The 20,778-nt window shown below is 46.6% G+C and overlaps 1 protein-coding gene across 1 annotated transcript in view; it reads left to right on the top strand.

Annotated features, from left to right (window-relative positions):
• The first annotated feature begins 17,792 nt into the window (after positions 1-17,792).
• The window catches only part of SVEP1 (sushi, von Willebrand factor type A, EGF and pentraxin domain containing 1), a 131,285-nt gene continuing 128,299 nt past the window's right edge, over positions 17,793-20,778 (top strand). Inside the window, 1 exon segment of the mRNA XM_080987996.1 lies at positions 17,793-18,671. Within this exon segment, the coding sequence (XP_080844122.1) occupies positions 18,159-18,671 (513 nt within the window). The 5' untranslated portion in view covers positions 17,793-18,158.

The raw sequence follows: 20,778 nt of genomic DNA, 5'->3' as shown, positions 1-20,778 counted from the left end.
ATGGTGGGGGGAGAGGAAAGGAGCTGGTTCAGTACAATTGCGGGTGGCGATCTCGTGGGAGGGGGGGCTTTTGGATTTGTTTTGGAGGCTCCTTTGATTGACTGTTATGGGGGAAAGGAAAGGAGTTGGTTGACTAAAATCCCTTATTTTGGCTGCTGATCCGATTTTTTCAAGGCCCCTTATTTTCAAATCTGTAAGTTGACAGCTATGCTCCGGCAGCCCCCCTCCGCCTCTCGTGCTGTGGTCCACGTCATTGTTGCAGCACCTAGTGCAGTTGAACCAATCGTGCTCCCCTAAAACCACCTCTGCAAGAGGCCCCTGAGCAGAGCCGGATTTAGGTTTGATGAGGCCCTAAGCTACTGAAGGTAATTGGGCCCTTTATATGCCCAGCTGTCCTGTGTCAACAACAAATTGACACTGTTTTTGGTGTTGAATATATGCTATATGGTAATTTATGGACCTAATAGGTATCTAAAAGGTAAAGGTAAAGGGACCCCTGACCGTTAAGTCCAGTCACGGACAACACTGGGGTTGAGGCGCTCATCTTGCTTTACTGGCCAAGGGAGCTGGCTTTTGTCCGCAGACAGCTTCTAGGTCATGTGGCCAGCATGACTAAGCCTCTTCTGGCAAACCAGAGCAGCACACGGAAATGCCGTTTACCTTCCCACCGGAGCAGTACCTATTTATCTCCTTGCACTTTGACGTGCTTTCAAACTGCTAGGTTGGCAGAAGCTGGGACCGAGCAATGGGAGCTCACCCCATCGCGGGGATTCAAACCGCTAACCTTCTGATCGACAAGCCCTAGGCTCTGTGGTTTAGACCACAGCGCCACCCGCGTCCCATAGGTATCTAAAGCCATTTGTAAATGCAGAATGTAGGCACCCTATATATAGAAATGAGCAAACCAGTGATATTTTAGGGAGCAGGCTAGCAGGCGGGGCCCATTACTTACATCACAGGAGCCTACACAACACAAAACACTGTTGCTGTATGCAGGTTTTATTTTATTTGTTTTTTATCTTATATTTTGGAAATGTATATCCAGTTTTTTCCCCTTTAAATTTTTGGGGGGTCCCCAAGAGAGTGGGGCCCTAAGCTATATATAGCTTGTTTAGCTTATACGTAAATCCGGCACCGATTGCTGCTTGCTGCTGAATGTAGCAAGCAGTCACAGCGACTGAACTCTGTGGTTCCATGGAACTGGGGTGATGGCAACCTTGATTCGCTTTGGGTGGCGGTATGCGTGCACCACACTGCAGGCAGAAAAATGTCTAATAATGATAATCTGCCTCTGAAACCCATTCCTGACATATTCTTGCCATGACTCACACAAGCAGCAGTAGTAACGAAGTAAAGACAATCTTGGCCTGGCAACGTGAACCAGAAACCGGACACCAAACAGACAACATAGCAACAACAAAAGAAGCCAGGGCAGCTGCACACCAGGCAAGGGGGGAAATGTTATTTTACCAAGTTAAAAAAGAAAAGAAACATAAAATATATTTCAGGAGAGAAAACAAGGAACTTACCATTTATGTAAACATAGAGCAGGCTTTTTCTGGCTGCCTGATTGTCACAAGCAAGGGGTAATTTCATTATTTCTTCAGGTTTAAATGCATCCTCATCCTAAACAGGCTTGGTTAATGGGAGTTGGGGTCTAAGGGCTCGTCCACACACCCACTTGTCCCAGGAGCGGGTGGCGCTGTGGTCTAAACCACTGAGCCTCTTGGGCTTGCAGATCATAAGGTTGGCGGTTTGAATCCCCGTGAGGGGGTGAACTCCCGTTGCTCTGTCCCAGCTCCTGCTAACATAGCAGTTTGAAAGCACACCAGTGTAAGTAGATGAATAGGTACCACTGTGGCACGAAGGTAAATGGTGTTTCCGTGCGCTCTGGCTTCTGTCACGGTGTCCTGTTGCACCAGAAGTGGTTTAGTCCTGCTGGCCACATGACCTGGAAAGCTGTCTGTGAACAAATGCCGGCTCCCTCGGGCTGGAAGCGAGATGAGTCCCGCAACCCCATAGTCGCCTTTGACTGGACTTAACGGTCCAGGGGTCCTTTACCTTTTCCTTTTTTACCACTTGTCCCACCCATTGTCCCCAAACTTGCTCTTTACCACTGAATCAGAGCAAACACCAGTCAGGTTTTCTGCAGATTGACATTTGCTCCAATTGAGTTTTTCTGGGAAAATTGGCTCAACAAGAGGGAAACATCTCAGACCTGTGCTTTATAGGTGTGGGACAAGCACAAGTGTGGAAAAGCCCTAACAACACCCGGTGGGCAGCACACTAGATACCCCCTGGTCTAGTCACTAGGACAGGATACATGGGCTTCCCCATTTTATCCTTTCAACAATGTTGAAGAGTCCATCAATGGTGTCTCCAGAAAATTTTACACATCACTTGGGAAGACAGGCGAATTAATGTCAGTGTACTGGAAGAAGCAAAGATCACCAGTGTCGAAGCAATGATTCTCCAATATCAATTTTGTTGGACTGGTCATGTTGTGTGGATGCCTGATTATTGTCTTCCAAAGCAACTACTCTATTCTGAATTAAAAAATGGAAAGTGTAATGCTGGTGGTCAACAAAAGAGGTTTAAAGAGGTTTAAAGACTCTCTCAAGGCAAATATTTAAAAACGTAGTATAAACACCAACAACTGGGAAGCACTAGCCTGCAAGTGCTCCAGTTAGAGAACAGCCTTTACCAAAGGTGTCATGGGCTTTGAAGATGCTCGAACTTAGGACGAAATGGAGAAATGTGCTAAGAGGAAGACATATTTGGCAAACCCTCACCATAATCAACTCCTGCCCAGAAACCTATGTCCCCACTGTGGAAGGACGTGTGGATCCAGAACTGGCCTCCAAAGTCACCCAAGGACTCACTGCTAAAGCAGTGTTTGTGGAAGACAATCTTACTTGGCTATGAGAGACCCCTGAAGAAGAAGTGACTGGCCCAAAGAAACCCAGTGAGCTTCACATTTGGCCTTACAGTTCAAGCCTGACATCATCCACTAGGCCACACTGTCTGTCTTGTGGACTTACACGGAAAGCCCATTCGTTTTCAAACTTGAGTGGATAAGGTTACGGCACACAGTATGTGAAATCACCCCTTGTTCTGTTTGGATGCCTGTCAGGGGCTTCTAAAATAATTGTACAAAATGTTATTATTTTTTACTCCATGAGTGGAGGCAGCTGTTGTCTCCCACGTCAGGGGCTTGCAATGCAAGTGTCCAGAGTATCCGTCGCCACCGATTAAAGCACAGCAGCCTTGAACTCTCGTGGCGGTCCATGTGTGTGTCATAGACCCCAGCGCATGCACTTAGAGCAGCTGTGCTGCAGCCAAAATATATAGAACTCCAAACTCTGGCTTTACTCCCCGTCCCCCATTTTTCTTACAAGTCGGTTTTAAGAACATGAGCTGCAGGCCAAAGTTCCAAGCTCCCTTCAGTCGGGACCTCACTATAGATAAGCTATTATCCATCTGCATCAGGGAAGGCTTACGTTTCTATTTTGCAGGATAAATGAGATCTCCTGGTTCTGAGGGATGGCTATTTTTCTGAGCCATGCAGAACAATGCAGTAGCTTCATGTTCAAAGCCCTAGTGATGAAGTAGACTCCATGTGTGGGAATGTTAAAGATAGTAGGGAAGCATATATTGGATAAGCATTATCCTCCCTTCACTCACACTAGTAAGTGATGTAGCAGAGCAAATTCCCCTCAGTATAGCTGGAAGCTAGTTTGCAGATTCGTTTGAATCTCTCGTTTATTCCCGGTGTCCCCTTTTGATCCCTCTTAATGGCATAAAGACACAAGAGTCTTTCTGAGTAAAGTAGCAAAAAGTTTACTCACATTTCAGTTCACGGTTTGATCCCTGAAAGGCAGGCTTTACTTAGTGGTTACACAAACTGTGAGTTCATTTCATATGGAGACTGAACTCATGTGCTGCTGGCTGAGAGCCAGCAGACAGCAAAATTACATTAAGACAACAAAATGGCTGCAGGAGAGCAGCATGGCAGCAAAAGAGCAGCAAGCAAGAAGAGAAAAACAGTAAGTGAGAAAATGGCTGTGTGACTCGGCTCTTTTATGGAGTCAGCCAGAGCCACGCCCATCTCCCAGGTCATATGCAGGGGGAAGATGCTCCAGACCAGTGGAACAGGAAGTTACACTGACTGGATGTCCCCCTGCCTGTGCCCACTCTAGGGAAATAAGGAATATTGCACTTGACTGTACCAATGGATTACATCCCACACCATGCACAAGACTTTGAAGATAACTCTTTACTTGCAGGATGGCAACTATTAACAAGCAGTAGCATTGATGCATATCAAGTCCAATACAAGGCGTTTCTCTCCCTTGAGCCCAAGAGAGGGTCTTCAAGCTTCTAAAAGTCCTTCAAAACAGTCAATACATTATAGCTTGTCTGTCTTCACCCAATCCTCCAGACACAGCATCTCCACACTGAGCGAAACAATGGCAAAACAACCAGCCAACCCTCCTATCCCTACTGAAGACACACACAGGCTCGCTTTTATAGTGAGTTAACCAATTGACAAGGCAATGATTCCGCATTCCGGTGATCTTAACTGGAGTCATAAGATTTTGCAGTTGTTACATTACACTACATAGGTTTTCTTTTTCCCAATACAATTTATTATTTGTAGTAAAGTTAAGGCTTACTAGGGACGTGGGTGGCGCTGTGGTGTAAACCACTGAGCCTTGGGCTTGCCAATCGGAAGGTCGGCGGTTTGAATCCCTGCGACGGGGTGAGCTCCCGTTGCTCGGTCCCTGCTCCTGCCAACCTAGCAGTTAAAAAGCATGTCAAAGGGCAAGTAGATCAATAGGTACTGCTTCGGTGGGAAGGTAAACGGTGTTTCCGTGCGCTGCTCTGGTTTGTCCAGAAGCGGCTTAGTCAGGCTCGCCACATGACCTGGGAAAACTGCCTGCGGACAAAAGCCGGCTCCCTCAGCCAGTAAAGCGAGATGAGCGCCGCAACCCCAGAGTCGTTTGCAACTGGACTTAACTGTCAGGGGTCCTTTACCTTTACCTTTAATGCTTACTGGGAAATGATAGACAATGAAATGAAAAGGCTGTTTAAAATGACGTTTGTAAACAAAAAACAAAAAAAAAACCCCAGAAACCTTTCTCTTGGGAATTATAGGGATAGAACTACCTAAATTGTATAGAAATTTATTCATTTATGCAACCACAACGACAAGAATGTTACTTGCCCCAAAATGGAAAGAAGCAGAAGTCCCAGAAAAGGAAGAATGGATACAAAAACTTATGGAACATGCAGAAATGGCAAAACTTACCGGAAGAATAAGAAATCAAGATAACAATTTTTTATAAAAGAATGTAAATTGTTTATTGAATATTTACAGATAAATTGTAAACACTGGTTGGATTATTGTAATAACCTGCAGCTACATAAGAGTATACATACATAAAGAAGATAAATAAATAAGTTAATTTAGAGATGCAGAATATATTAAAAATAAATGCAAGGAACCGCAGAAAGAGGGGGAAGGAACTCAAGTTTTGAAATGTAGAAATGATTGTAAAATCCGTGAAATGTATGTATCTGAAAAGTATAAATATTTTTTTAAAAATATATTCTTTGTAAAATATATTTTCCAACAAATACAGTGCAATTACTAACACTAAGGCAGTGGACCTCTGAATACAAGGTGTTGGAGACAAGCAACAGGAGGGAGCTCTTCATTCTTCCCAGGCATCTTGTTGTTGTTTAGTCGTTTAGTCGTGTCTGACTCTTCGTGACCCCATGGACCAGAGCATGCCAGGCACTCCTGTCTTCCACTGCCTCCCGCAGTTGGTCAAATTCATGTTACTCACTTCAAGAACACTGTCCAGCCATCTCGTCCTCTGTCGTCCCCTTCTCCTTGTGCCCTCCATCTTTCCAATATCAAGGTCTTTTCCAGGAAGTCTTCTCTTCTCATGAGGTGGCCAAAGTATTGGAGCCTCGTCCTTCCAGTGAGCACTCAGGGCTGATTTCCTTCAAAATGGATCGGTTTGATCTTCTTGCAGTCCATGGGACTCTCAAGAGTCTCCTCCAGCACCAAGCAATTGGAAAGAGGAAGTTGAACTAGACAGACCTTTGGTCTAATGCAGCAGGGCATTCTAAGCCCGTGAGGAGCTCACGGAGAGGTCAGGGAGAAAGGAGGGCCGTAAAGAACGAAGAGAGATGGTGTGGTGCGGTGTAGTGGTTAGAGCCCTGGACGAGGACCTGGGAGACAGGGGTGCAAATCCCCCCTCACCTCACCGGGTGACCTTGGTCCAGTCACCTTCTCACAGCCTATCCTACCTCACAGGGTTGTTGTTGAGGATAAAATGTGAAGAGGGAGAATCGCGTACCTTGAGCTCCTTGAGAAAAGTTGGGGGTATGAATGTAATAATAAACAAAAACATAAATGTGAGCCAAATCTCTTACAAGTACTGGGCACTTCGTTGCAGTAGGGAACAAAGATTAAGGGGCAAGCAACCCAGGTAGTATTATAAGAAATATTTATAAAGACACAATCAAAGTGGGACACAATCTGGACCCCATTATCCCTTTCAATGGTGGGGTGCAATCTGCAGACAACATATTTGCATGAGCTTATCCTTAATTGCATCATAGTGTCACATTGCAAGAGGTTCTGAGGCACACCTCTCAGGTGTTGTGATTATGTGGAGACAAATATACCTTTAGTGGGCTCTTATCAGAATCTCCTATGTGATACAGTGGTAGCTTGGTTCTCAAACTTAATCCATTCCGGAAGTCTGTTCCAAAACCAAAGCGTTCCAAAACCAAGCTGTGCTTTCCCATAGAAAGTAATGCAAAATGGATCAACCCATTCCAGACTTTTAAAAACAACCCCTAAAACAGCAATTTAACATGAATTTTACTATCTAACGAGACCATTGATCCATAAAATGAAAGCAATAAACAATGTACTGCAGTCACACAATCAATCAGTAGCTGAACTGGGTTCCACACAATTACAAAAAAAGAGCTGCAAAAACAAAAAAGCAAAATAAATAGCAAAAACAGATAGACCTCAGCATAACACTCAAAACGGAAGTGTGGCACTCAAAACGGAGCATGTTCAGCTTCCAAAAAAGGTTCGCAAACTGCAACACTTACTTCCAGGTTTGCAGTGTTTGGGTTCCAAGTTGTTTGAGTACCAAGGCATTTGAGAACCTCTGTATAGGGGAATAATAGCATTGGCCTGTATTGCCAGGATAAGTACTCAGAAAAAGCACTGTAGGAATCATCGCCAGAGTTACCGAATTAAAGCTCTGAAATAAAGAAAAACAAATTAAACCTATGCTTTTATAGATAACTTTGAAACTTGAGACAGTCCTCTGGGTATCTCTTCTGTGCAAACTGAAATGGATGGATGGATGGAAGCAAGAAGACCACGGCTGAATTCTTGTCGAAAGTCTATTTATTTCAGTGTGGTTTTAACAGTTGAGGTCCTTGGGGAAACCCAAAGATTCCAAAGTTAGCATTAAAGCAAAAACTTTATATCATGATTTGAGAGAGCTTAAGGAGGCCTAATCAATCTGAAAAAGAAGGGGATATGCCATCTTATTATTTTTTTAAAAAAAATCCATAATATATATATATATTATGTGAACAGTAAATGGGTTTGATACAAATTATGAAACCAGTCAAACATAATTTGACAGAAATTATGAAGCCAGTCAAACTGTAAACATGTCAGGGAAACGAAATAATCCAAAAACCCACATTTGGCATGAAGAACAGCTTCAACTATGTCAAATGCTATGCAGCCATGCTCCGGTTCCATTTTAAGAGCCTGGCAATAAGAACATCCTGTTAATTTCATGTGTGGTTTATCAGTCTGGGCGACAGCATGACTCAGGACCACTTCTGAAGTTGCTTTTAAGATACGTACAAATGCCCCATAGGAAAGATTGTGTATGGGCCTATGGCAGGAGTTGCCAACCAGGTACCCCCCAGGTCATCCATGAAGGCCTTTGTTGGTGCCCACAGTGCCTAAGGCTTTGAGCTTTCGTGGAGAAAAATAATCTCTAGACCTCCTAGAAAGTTAGGAATCAAAATGTGCAGGCAACCCCTTCTAAGCAGTGAGCCTGGCTGCTCCCACCTGTCAGTATTTTTAGCCAAGGGGTGAAGTCAGAACTGTGACTGATAATTGAGTTGTTTGGACACTGGGCAATGGGAATCCCCGAGGTCCTATATAGCTGCTTCTTCTCCTTCCCCTGTGCCATACTTCTTCTGCTTCTGTCTTACTCTCTAGTACAGGGGTCAGCAAACTTTTTCAGCAGGGGGCCGGTCCACTGTCCCTCAGACCTTGTGGGGGGCAGGACTATATTTTTTGGGGGGAAATGAATGTATTCCTATGCCCCACAAATAATCCAGAGATGCATTTTAAATAAAAGCACACATTTTACTCATGTAAAAGCATGCTGATTCCCGGACCGTCCGCGGGCCGGATTTAGAAGGCGGATCCAGCCCCCAGACCTTAGTTTGCCTACCCATGCTCTAGTAGTCCATGGACTCCTTCAAGTTTGGCCTTCCTTTCCCCCCTTGCAACCAACTTTCCCCCTGCATCTTTCCAGAGGTGTGTTCGCCTTACATCAAGTACTCCCTAGCACTTAATTTCCTGCAAAGAGCACAACACCATGTTAACAAATCTTCTCCCCACCCCAAAAAATGGCAAATGCAAAACGTAAAACATATGCAAAGCGGGTCTGTTGAGTACAAGATGGCAGCCTAAGCTATGGCTAAGGATTGGCACTGGGGAAAAGAGAGTTAGAATCAAAGAACTCTAGAGATGGACGGGACCATGAGGGTCATCTAGTCCAAACCCCTGCAATGTAAGAATCTTTTGCCCAACACAGGGCTCGAACCCATGACCCTAAGTCTCTCGCTCTACTGATTGAGCTAGCAGGACATATGTGACTTCACAAGGTAAATATGAGGTAGAACGGGCAGACTCTAATTTTGCATTATGCCATGCTTCCTCATGGAAACCATTTTGTGTTATGCCCTGTCCCCCATTTTGTGACTGGTGCCCATAGTACTCTATCAAAATTCGGAATGTGCCCACTGGTCCAAGGAGGTTGGCAGCCCTTAGCCTATGTCTCTTTAGAAGCACTGAACAGCATTAAGAAACGCCTGGATTTGGATTGGTACAAGTATTTTAAATGTGCCCCCCCAATGGGTGGTGGGTTGTTGTTTTTTTGCCATTCCAAAGTGATCCTCATTCACTCTCCCCCCCCCCACTCCCCGCAGTTAACTGAAGCCAGATGGCACAATTTTAATAGGCATTGCCATGTTTAGGCACTAAGTTTGAAGATGTGAAAAGCAACCCTTAGCAATTCTGGTACCGGGGAAGTGAGTCACAAACTCATTTGCATTTTAGGAATTACACTACATAATTTCTCTGGAGTGCCGTTTCAAAACAGATTCGACATCATCTTTGCAACCCAGAACAAACTGGTATTTTAAGGTCTGTACTACTTTTTGTGGCTTTGAACACATCAAGTACCTCCCCCCCCCGTACTGTAAAATTAAGCTCCAGATAAATTCACTTTATATCGTGACTGAAAATAACCTCCCCTCTCATGCAAGAACAAGCTTGCAGTTATGCAATTTTCATTTGCATGGAAAGGAAGTGGGAGGTCTCCGGTTAATTTGATGACTACTTTAATTAAAGGGACGTGGGTAGCCACAGAGGGACTGGTGCCCACAGAGCCTAGCACTTGTCGATTAGAAGGTCGGCTGTTCGAATCCCCGTGACGGGGTGAGCTCCCGTTGCTCAGTCCCTGCTCCTGCCAACCTAGCAGTTTGAAAGCATGTCAAAGTGCAAGTAGATAAATAGATACTGCTCCGGCGGGAAGATAAATGGCATTTCCGTGTGCTGCTCTGGTTCGCCAGAAGCAGCTTAGTCATGCTGGCCACATGACCCACAAACTGTACGCCGGCTCCCTCGGCCAATAAAGCGAGATGAGCGCAGCAACCCCAGAGTCAGCCATGACTGGACCTAATGGTTTACCTTTACCTTTACTTTAATTAAATGACAAAGCAATGACAAACCTAGACAGCATCTTAAAAAGCAGAGACATCACCTTGCCAACAAAGGTCCGTATAGTTAAAGCTATGGTTTTCCCAGTAGTGATGTATGGAAGTGAGAGCTGGACCATAAAGAAGACTGATCGCTGAAGAATTGATGCTTTTGAATTATGGTGCTGGAGGAGACTCTTGAGAGTCCCATGGACTGCAAGAAGATCAAACCTATCCATTCTTAAGGAAATCAGCCCTGAGTGCTCACTGGAAGGGCAGATCCTGAAGGTGAGGCTCCAATACTTTGGCCACCTCATGAGAAGAGAAGACTCCCTGGAAAAGACCCTGATGCTGGGAAAGATTGAGGGCACAAGGAGAAGGGGACGACAGAGGACGAGATGGTTGCACAGTGTTCTCCAAGCTACGAACATGAGTTTGACCAAGCTGCCAAGTTGTTGAACTTTGTTTGCAACCCCCCCTCCGAATTTTTTGAAATTCGCCAAAAAATCTACACTTCTTATATGGCTTGCCACATGCCCGGGTTTTTGGCGGGCAAATCCTGGCTATGTCCCGGAAATTCCAGATGTATGGCAACCCTAATATCCCACCTTTTCTCCTAAGGAGCTCAAGTTCTTCATGCTTTAAGTCCCTGGCACCCCATTTTCTCTTTTCAAAAACAATCTTATAATACGGTAGATTAGTTTGAAAGATGTTGACTGGCCCAAGGTCACCCAGTGAGCTTAAGGGCTGAGTGGGGATTTCAGCCAGTGGTCTCCCAGGACTTAGTCTACCACGCTAACTACTACACCACTCTGGCTTAGACATGCCAGTCTCCAAATATAGAGTAACACAGTATGCCAACCCTAAATGTTTCTGATTGGAAGTAGGTCCCATGGCTTCTAGTGAAATTTGCTTCTATGTAAGTGAGCTCTGGGACGCAGGTGGCGCTGCGGTCTAAAACCACTGAGCCTCTTGGGCTTGCCAATCAGAAGGTCAGCGGTTCGAATCCCCGCGACGGGGTGAGCTCCCATTGCTCGGTCCCAGCTCCTGCCAACCTAGCAGTTCGAAAGCATGCCAAAAAGTGCAAGTAGATAAATAGGTACCGCTCCGGCGGGAAGGTAAACGGCATTTCTGTGCGCTGCTCTGGTTTTGCCAGAAGCGGCTTAGTCATGCTGGCCACATGACCTGGAAAGTTGTCTGCGGACAAACACCGATTCCCTCGGCCTGTAAAGCAAGATGAGTGCTGCAACCCGAGTCATCTGTGACTGGAATTAACTGTCAGGGGTCCTTTACCTTTGTGAGCTCTGGAACTTAGCTTTTAAGATTACTTTTTGGATAGAGGATTTTTCTAGTGTCACCATACTGATTTATTGCACCCAAGATATGGAAGGGAATCTGGAATTTGATACAAAGCATGATTGGAGTGGGGGGGTGGGGGGGAGAGAATTCAGTGCAATTGGAAGAATTTAGAAAATAAAGGATTCAATATCTGTTATTTAGATGTACGTCCAATTATTTTTTCATATCGTTATCCTCTCCCAACTTCTAGTTTGGCTTTTTTCCACAATGCATAGAGCCAAAGTATACTGCTGTAAAAAAATCTGATATTAAACAGTTGAGTGCCTAAACATGTGTAACTAAATCGTTGTGCCTGAATGACTTTGGCAAAGTTTGGCAATGACACTATTGCTGAAGTCAAATTGCAAATGATGGGGGTAGATCTGTGTGTTTAAATCTGATTCTGAGCCAATCACTAAGAAACCGGGGGGGGGGGTTATTTATTAAAAGTATTTTGGGTTGCCTTTCACAGTAATTACCCTCACAAGGCTGATTGTAATATAGAAAATATCATTAAAATGTGTAAGATAAAATAAAGTCATTTTAGACAAAACAAATTGTCATTAGATAAAACCGTATCATTATGCCCAGCTATAAAAAAAATTAAAAAATAATTTCAGCTGAAGCATCCTAACACCATCAAGAAAAAGCAAGGTAGAATAGTTGAGCTTTTATAGTCCACTTAAAAACTTGAATTGAAAGGAAGGACCATATCTCAATGTGTAGCATTCTAAAGATGTGGAGCCACCACCAAAAAGGCCCTCTCTAGTGAATGCCAACCTAATTGATGTTATTTGTGGGCATTCAAGGATGGTTTCTGCAGTGGATTTCAATACAAGGGCAACTTGATGTAGGTGTAAGTAGTCCTTCCAGTAACCGGGTCCTGAAGTGGGGGGAGGGGGAGCAGCTCTTTGAGTGCAAAAAAATACGCCAGTTGTGACATTAACATATGAGAGTGCTGGAGGTGAAATAGTTAAACAAGTTACCCAATCAGAACCCAGGGGGGTGGAGTCAGAGGGACTATAAAACCAGCTCTGGGAGGGGTGAAGGGGGAGTTCGTAGGCAGTTGGGTGGTTGGTTGGAGTGGGAGTGAATAGGGATAGAGTCTGTGGGTAGGTTGAGTTAGTGTAGAGAAATAAGCTGAGTCAGGAACAGTTAGGAGCTAGGAAGACAATTAAATATCTGAGAGGTGGTTTAGTGAGTGGGAGCAGGTAGCAGAAGTTACAGGTCTGGATAGGCACCCTATGATTGTAATTGACCGATACCGTTTATGAAACCACACACTTGTTAATCTGCAATAAATAAACAGAAATTCCAATTTAAACCTGACTAGACTCAGTATTGTACCAGGTAGGACCTGGGTGGTGGCAGCGAGAAATAAAGTGGTGGCACAGGGATCAATAGACGGTGAAACGTCCAGGAACCCTGTGGGATTGCCACACCAGTAACCAGTGCAATTGCTACGATATCGACATTACATATTCAGACCTCCTGTCTCCCACCAACATTTAGATGGCAAACATTTTGTACCAGTTGAACATGCAGTGCACTGTAGTAGCCTAGTCTGGATCTTATTAGCACATGAGTAACTGAAGCAAGTTATACTTAAAGAGCAAAATGGGCACATGGATGAAGGATACAGAGGTAGAGGTCAAAGTAAAGGATCCCTGGATGGTTAAGTGCAGTCAAAGGCAACTAGGGGGTTGTGGCACTCATCTCTGCTTTCAGGCCGAAGGAGCTGGCATTTGTCCACAGACAGCTTTCTGGGTCATGTGGCCAGCAGGACTAAACCGCTTCTGGCGCAAAGGGACACCGTGGCAGAAAACAGAGTGCACAGAAACGCCGTTTACCTTCCCATCACAGTGGTACCTATTTATCTACTTGCACTGGTGTTCTTTCGAACTGCTAGGTTGGCAGGAGCTGGGACAGAGCAATGAGAGCTCACCCCGTCACACGGATTCGACCTGCCAACCTTCTGATCAGCAAGCCCAAGAGGCTCAGTGGTTTAGACCACAGCGCCTCCTTCCACCCACAACTTACCTCCTTGCTAACTTCTGATATTGCAGGAAAAGTTATGTCATTGGACAGTGAGCAATAAAGTAAGTCATGGGAAAGTTAAGGGCTCATTCCCTCATCACTCATTCCCCACTTTCAATGTGAACAGGGTAGATTTACAAACACAAAGATCTGCATCTTTGGGTATACCACCCATGCTGAACTAATGTAAATCACCGGAGTGTTGTTTGAAATAGTGATCAACAGGGCTATCGGCACATTTTCAAACACCGTCAAGAAGAAGGCCAGGCACCCAAATTCCTCCCTTAAAAAGCAACATTTCTCCCTCATCTCTTTTAACTGCCTTGGAGTTTTCTTTGTTTCCAAGCCATGCCTTTGTGACACTGAAGTTGACAATCTTAGCGGAATTCCTCCTTCCTTAATCCTCCGGAATCATGCGTTCTGTTTTGCAATTGAATCTATTTTTAAAGGATAAATTGCCTTTGCCCTAACTAATCATGCATATACATATAAATTATATTTTGTCTTACGGCCCGCTGAGCCATCAACCTTTTGACACACAGAGTCCTATTGGGCTGAAAAGGGAAGAACTGGATGTGCGATGACAGTAGGATCAGCGGGGCGAGAATCCCGTCACTCGGCAAAATGTGAATTTTCATTAATCTCTGTATGAGGAGGATTAATGTATAATTGTCTCCTAGATTTTTCAGCTTTGCACATGTGCGGAGGTTGCTGAGATTAAAATAAACTGCCGCATTTTCACAGTTAGCGGTTCTGAGCACTAGAACTGTCACGTCCTGACAGTAAGCGGTTTCAGAACATGTAGTTATAATGAGCGAAACTGTTTAATAATGTTGTAGGGCAACATGTATTTCATCTGGCTAATAAAATGGCCTAGTCAACTGGGAACTCCTGAGCAACCTCTGCAAAAATGCAGTTGTAGAAAAGCATCTTAAGGCTGAATACAGATGATAGCTTTTCAGAGACCTGGAGGCTGTATTGTACAGCAGCCATTGTCTGTAGAAGAAAACATTAATTTCTCTGTGTGTCTCATGCCATCTTCATAGTGGTTGCGCAGGTTTTCTTAATTCATTAAGCAGAAAAAAAGTCCAGAGGCTTGATCAGTAAGTACTCTGGCAACAGACATGTGCATTTTGATGTGATGTTCACTGCTGCTTATGAGTGCCCAGGTATGGGATGTGGGTGGCGCTGTGGTCTAAAGCACTGAGCCTCCTGGGCTTGCTGATCAGAAGGTCGGTGGTTCGAATCCCTGCAACAGGGTGAGCTACCATTGCTCTGTCCAAGCTCCTGCCAACCTAGCAGTTTGAAAGCACACCAGTGCAAGTAGATAAATAGGTACCATTGTGGCGGGAAGGTAAACAGCATTTCCATGCGCTCTGGTTCTCGTCACGGTGTTCCGTTGCTCCAGAAGCGATTTAGTCATGCTGGCCACATGACCTGGAAAAGCTGTCTGCAGACAAACGCCAGCTTCCTTTGCCTGAAACTGAAATGAGTGCCGCAACCCCATAGTCACCTTTGACTGGACTTAATCGTCCAGGGGTCCTTTACCTTTTTTCCCTTTTTTTCTTTTAGCACATATACTGCATATCCCTCCATATACTTTTAGGTAAGATTAAATGTTTTGCTGGTTTAGAACGTGTAAAAGGATGAAGACATACCAACAAACATGCCTTTAAAAGAAAAGAAATATTTTATACAGAAATTATCTAGACCCAAAGCTACTTACAGTCTGGTCCAGTCAATTTTGCCTTTCTATCATATGTCTGAGACTAAAGAAAGAGGCTGCGTTTAGGCCAAGCTTTCCTTCCACCCAAAATCCTTTCCCTCACTGCATATACCAGCCTTAGCCTTTGGGCTGAGAGTTACAGGCCAAAACATCTGGAGGGCAGTAGGTTAAGGAAGATGGATAAAGAAGTTATCGCTGAGAAATCAGTCAAGGAGTATCTCCACCCCCGTCGTCCAGCCTGGACACTGAAGCCCAGCTCCAAGGGCTTTTTGGTGGTTCCCTCACTGCAAGTAGTGAAGGTAGCTTCAGGGAACAGGGAACCAGACAGAGGGCCTTCTCGGTAATGGCACCCACCCTGTGGAACACCCTCCCATCAGATGTCAAGGAAATAAACAACTACAGTCAAACCTTGGTTTCCAAATGCTTCCGTTTTGGAACGTTTCATCTCCCAAACACTGCAAACCCAGAAGTAAGTGTTCTGGTTTTTGAAAGTTTTTCGGAAGCTGAGCGTCCGACGCGGCTTCCGCTTGAGTGCAGGAAGCTCCTGCAGCCAATCAGAAGCCATGCCTCAGTTGTTGAACATTTCGGAAGTATGTTCAACAACCAAGGTTTGACTGTACCTGCCTTTTAGAAAACAGCTGAAGGCTGTCCTGTACAGTGGTACCTCGGGTTAAGAACTTAATTCGTTCTGGAGGTCTGTTCTTAACCTGAAACTGTTCTTAACCTGAGGTACCACTTTAGCTAATGGGGCCTCCTCCTGCTGCTACTGCTGCTGCTGCTGCTGCAGCACGATTTCTGTTCTCATCCTGAAGCAAAGTTCTTAACCCGAGGTACTATTTCTGGGTTAGTGGAGTCTGTAACCCAAGGTACCACTGTATAGGGATTTTTTTTATGTTTGATTTGTTTATATTTTTAATATCCTGTCGTAAGCCAGCCAGAGTGGCTGTGGCAATCCAGTCAGATAGGTGGCATATAAATAATAAAATTATTATGATTATTATTATTACTTGAAAGGAAAGAAAGGGAAGGGACTTCTGTGGCACAATGGGTCAGTGTGTGTGGCTGTTAAACCATGAAGTTGGTGGTTTGAGCCCACCCAGGCAGGATTCCTGCATTGCGGGGGGTTGGACTAGATGACCCTTGGGCTCCCTTCCAACTATACAATTCTATGACTGGGTCAAATGCAACCTTTTTTGCATTTGTTTGAGAAACCCTTATAGGAGCAGTTCGAGCTGCGCTGGGGTTTATTTCTTTTTGGCTGATCACTGAACTGATCCAGTGCCCAGATCAAGAGAAGTAGTAAGGTAAAGGTAAAGGGACCTCTGACCATTAGGTCCAGTCGTGGCCGACTCTGGGGTTGTGGCGCTCATCTTGCTTTATTGGCCGAGGGAGCCGGCATACAGCTTCCAGGTCATTTGGCCAGCATGACTAAGCCGCTTCTGGCGAACCAGAGCAGCACATGGAAACGCTGTTTACCTTCCCGCCAGAGCGGTACCTATTTATCTACTTGCACTTTGGTGTGCTTTTGAACTGCTAGGTTGGCAGGAGCAGGGACCGAGCAACGGGAGCTCACCCCGTCGCGGGGATTCGAACCGCCCACCTTCTGATCGGCAAGTCCTAGGCTCTGTGTTTTAACCCACAGCGCCACCCGCGTCCCTTAAGGGAAGTAATAGTCCCACTCTATTCTGCCTTGGTCAGACCACACCTGGAATACTGTGTCCATTTATATGGGCACCACAATTGAAGAAGGATGTTGACAAGCTGGAAAGTGTGCAGATGAGGGCAACCAAGATGATCAAGGGCCTTATGAGGAACGGTCAAAGGAGCTGGGTATGTTTAGCCTGGAAAAGAGGAGACTTAGAGGAGATAGGAGAACCATCTTCAAATATCACATGGAAGAGAGAGCAAGCTTGTTTTCTCCTGCTCTGGAGGGTAGGACTCGAACCCATGGCTTCAAGTTACAAGAGAGGAGATTCTGACTAAACACCAGGAAGAATTTTCTGACAGTAAGGGCTGTTTGACAGTGGAACGGACTTCCTCGGGAAGTGGTGGACTCTCCTTCCTTGGACGGTTTTAAGCAGAGATTGGATGGCCATCTGACCTGGATGCTGTAGCTGAGAGTCCTGCCTTGGTTGGAGTTGGACTAAATAACTATCAGGGATCCCTTCCAGCACTATGATTCTACAATTGCTTGGAGGTTTTCGAGGAGACGTTGCCTGGCCATCTGTCCTGGATGCTTTAGCCGAGATTCCTGCCTTGCAGGGGGGAATTGGACTAGACCGTTCCAACTCTACAATCCAATGTTCTGGGACTTGCCTTCCTTTGAAATAAGGGACCTGGGAAAACACTGGGCGAGATAGGAGGCTTCCTGGAAGCGGGAGGTTGCGTTCCCCCCTTCAGTCAAACACACACTCCACCCCCCCCCCAAAACCGGCCACCCCCACTCCCGGGTCTCCCGCTGCGCCTGCTGCTACAAAGTGTTTCCAATTACCGTGGCACTCGTGGTATCTGGATGCATCCCTCGAGCCCGGCATCCTCTCGCCGCCCCTCTCTCCCTCCCTCCCTCCCCTCCGTCCGGCGCTGCCTGCCAGACATATGGGATCAATCAGAGCTTAAGCCTCGGTGCCGATGTGTTTGCGCCGCCGGGAATGTTGACAGCCTGGCAGACACCGACGGCGCTCGGGTGACAAGGAATCCGGAGTCAGCCGCGACTTGAGCGAAGGGGAGGAGCAGGAGGAGGACGGAGCTTCCTCTCTCTTTCTCGCCGGTGCCCCCTTCTTCCTCCTTTTCAGAAACACGTCGGGGAAGGGCTTGAGGGACGGCAGCGCTTTCCTTCTTCCTCGCAGTCAGAGGCTAGACGCCGCTGCCGAGCGCGCCCAGGGCTCTCTATCTCTCCACGTGCGCTCTCAAAAAAGAAAGGGCTTCGCGCGCGAGAGGGGAGAAGCTCGAGGGGGCGTCCGGCGCGCGCAGCTGGGGGGAGGCGATCCGAGTTGGACCCGGGGGGATGTGGCCCCTGCTGGCGGTGTACCTGTGGGGCGGCGCGTCGCTGGTGTGGGGCTGGGCGCCGCCGCAGCCGCTCAGCCTCTCCCGCCCCGTCGACTTGAGCTCCCTGGCTGCGCGCTCGGCGTCGCCTTCGCCGGCGACGACGGAGGGCAAAGTGGAGAAGCTGGGCCGGGCTTTCAAGCGGCAAGTGCGGCGCCTGAGGGAGCGGAGCGGGCGCCTGGAGCTGGTCTTCCTCGTGGACGAGTCGTCGAGCGTGGGCCAGGCCAACTTCCGCAGCGAGCTGCGCTTCGTTAAAAAGCTGCTGTCCGACTTCCCCGTGGTGCCCACGGCCACGCGCGTCGCCCTCGTCACCTTCTCGTCCAAGAACAACGTGGTGCCAAGAGTCGACTACATCTCGCCCGCGACGGCGCGGGCTCGGCAGCAGCACAAGTGCGCCTTGCTCGGCAGGGAGATCCCGGCCATCGGCTACCGAGGGGGCGGCACCTACACCAAGGGCGCCTTCCAGCAAGCGGCGGTGAGTGGCGGGCGTAACGTCGGAACGCGCAGGGTGGGTGCCAACGTGTTGCACTCCAGGAAGGGAGGGCGACTTGAATGTAATGTTAGGGGGCAGGTAAGCCCCGTCCTTTGGGAAAGATTGAGGGCACAAGGAGAAGGGGACGACAGAGGGCGAGTTGGTTGGACAGTGTTCTTGAAGCTACCAGCATGAGTTTGACCAAACTGCGGGAGGCAGTGGAAGACAGGAGAGCCTGACGAGCTCTGGTCCATGGGATCACGAAGAGTCGGACACGACTAAACAACAACAAGCCCCATCCTGCGTAATCGATCACATGTCCGGCACACCACACCATTTGAATGCCAATGCCCATAATTTATTTAATATACATTTTTTGGCCCCATCAAAGATTTCATTGGGGGACCCAGAGGTGCCAACTTGAGTAAAATATTGGGGGGCCCAAGTAAGCCCTGCCAGCATTCTTGACCACTCTTTGAATGGCGATACTTGGTGCTTTTCCGCCCAGGGGGTACTCAATGGTACCCGGGACTGGCACCTCCTTTTTTGTTGTTAGAAAAAGTGTGGCACCTATTTTTCTAGAAAAATAGCACTGCCGATGCCTATCATCTTGGGGAGGAGCCCTCAAATATTTTAGGGGTGGCGAAGAGACCTTGGCTCCTTGGAGTTAGATGTTCTGCTCAAAGACAAAGCATCTGCATTGCAGGCAGAAGAGTCCAGGGTCAGTCCCTGGCATCTCCCATGCAGATAGCTCAGCTGGTGGAGCATGAGATTCTTCATCTCAGGGTCATCGAATCAGAGAACTGCAGAGTTGGAAGGGACCACAAGGATCATCTAGCCCCAAACCCTGCAATGCAGGAAACTTTTGCTCAGTGTGGGGCTCAGGGCCGGATTTCGGTTTGATGAGGCCCTCAGCTACTGAAGGTAATGGGACCCTTTAGATGTCCAGCTGTCCTTTGTCAACAACAAATTGCCGCTGTTTTTTATGTTGAATATGTGCCATAAGGTAATTTATGGACCTAATAGGTATCTCAAGCCATTTGCACATGTTGCCATGCAACCAGTCCATGCAGAATGTAGGCACCCTATATATAAAAGGTAAAAGGACCCCTGACCATTAGGTCCAGCTGTGGACGACTCTGGGGTTGCGGCGCTCATCTCACTTTATTGGCCGAGGGAGCCGGCGTACAGCTTCCGAGTCATGTGGCCAGCATGACTGAGCCGCTTCTGGCGAACCAGAGCAGCGCACGGAGACGCCATTTACCTTCCCGCCAGAGCGGTACCTATTTATCTACTTGCACTTTGATGTGTGTTTGAGCCGCACATTGGACAAAAGATTCCTGCATTGCAGGAGGGGTGAAATACATAACCCTCATGCATAGATGACAACCCTTAGGGGCCAAGGTCCCTTTGCCCCCCTCCCCATAAAATATTTGAGGGAAGGGGGCCAAAGTTGATGGAGATTCAAATGGTATGCATGTGTTACATCATGTGATTGATTTTGTGGGGCAGGCCTTACCTTTATGTTCCCTCCACATAAACATTTTTATAGGGATACATTAAATTTGACAAAAGTATGTGTCTAGTTCTCTGATGCTTGCACTATGGGTCCCCACCCCCCAAGACCTTCAAAAATCTTCAGTTTTTTTGAAGTTGAGTTCCAACGATTTCCAAATTTGGGACACGTATCTTCAAAATGTGCACGCCACAAAATCTGAGCTGCATGCACACCAGGAATTATGTATACAGTGGTACCTCGGGTTACATACGCTTCAGGTTACAGACTCCGCTAACCCAGAAATATTACCTCAGGTTAAGAACTTTGCTTCAGGAGGAGAACAGAAATCGTGCTCCGGCGGCGCGGCAGCAGCAGCAGGAGTCCCCATTAGCTAAAGTGGTGCTTCAGGTTAAGAACAGTTTCAGGTTAAGAACGGACCTCTGGAACGAATTAAGTACTTAACCCGAGATACCAATGTATTCATTCTATATTTGTGGTGGAAACTGGTACTGAACATACAGCTCACTCTTGCACTAGTTAAGTTGTAGAAGCCTTTTAGCAGGCAAAGCCGAGTTGCTTACAGAAGGTACTCGAGTAACAGCAATAGTTTTG

Source organism: Podarcis pityusensis, assembly GCF_964106645.2.
Source record: "Podarcis pityusensis genome assembly, chromosome: 17".
In the NCBI taxonomy this organism is placed as follows: Eukaryota; Metazoa; Chordata; class Lepidosauria; order Squamata; family Lacertidae; genus Podarcis; species Podarcis pityusensis.
The sequence above is the reverse complement of the archived record's forward strand: the minus strand, read 5'-3'. Positions and strand labels throughout refer to the sequence as shown.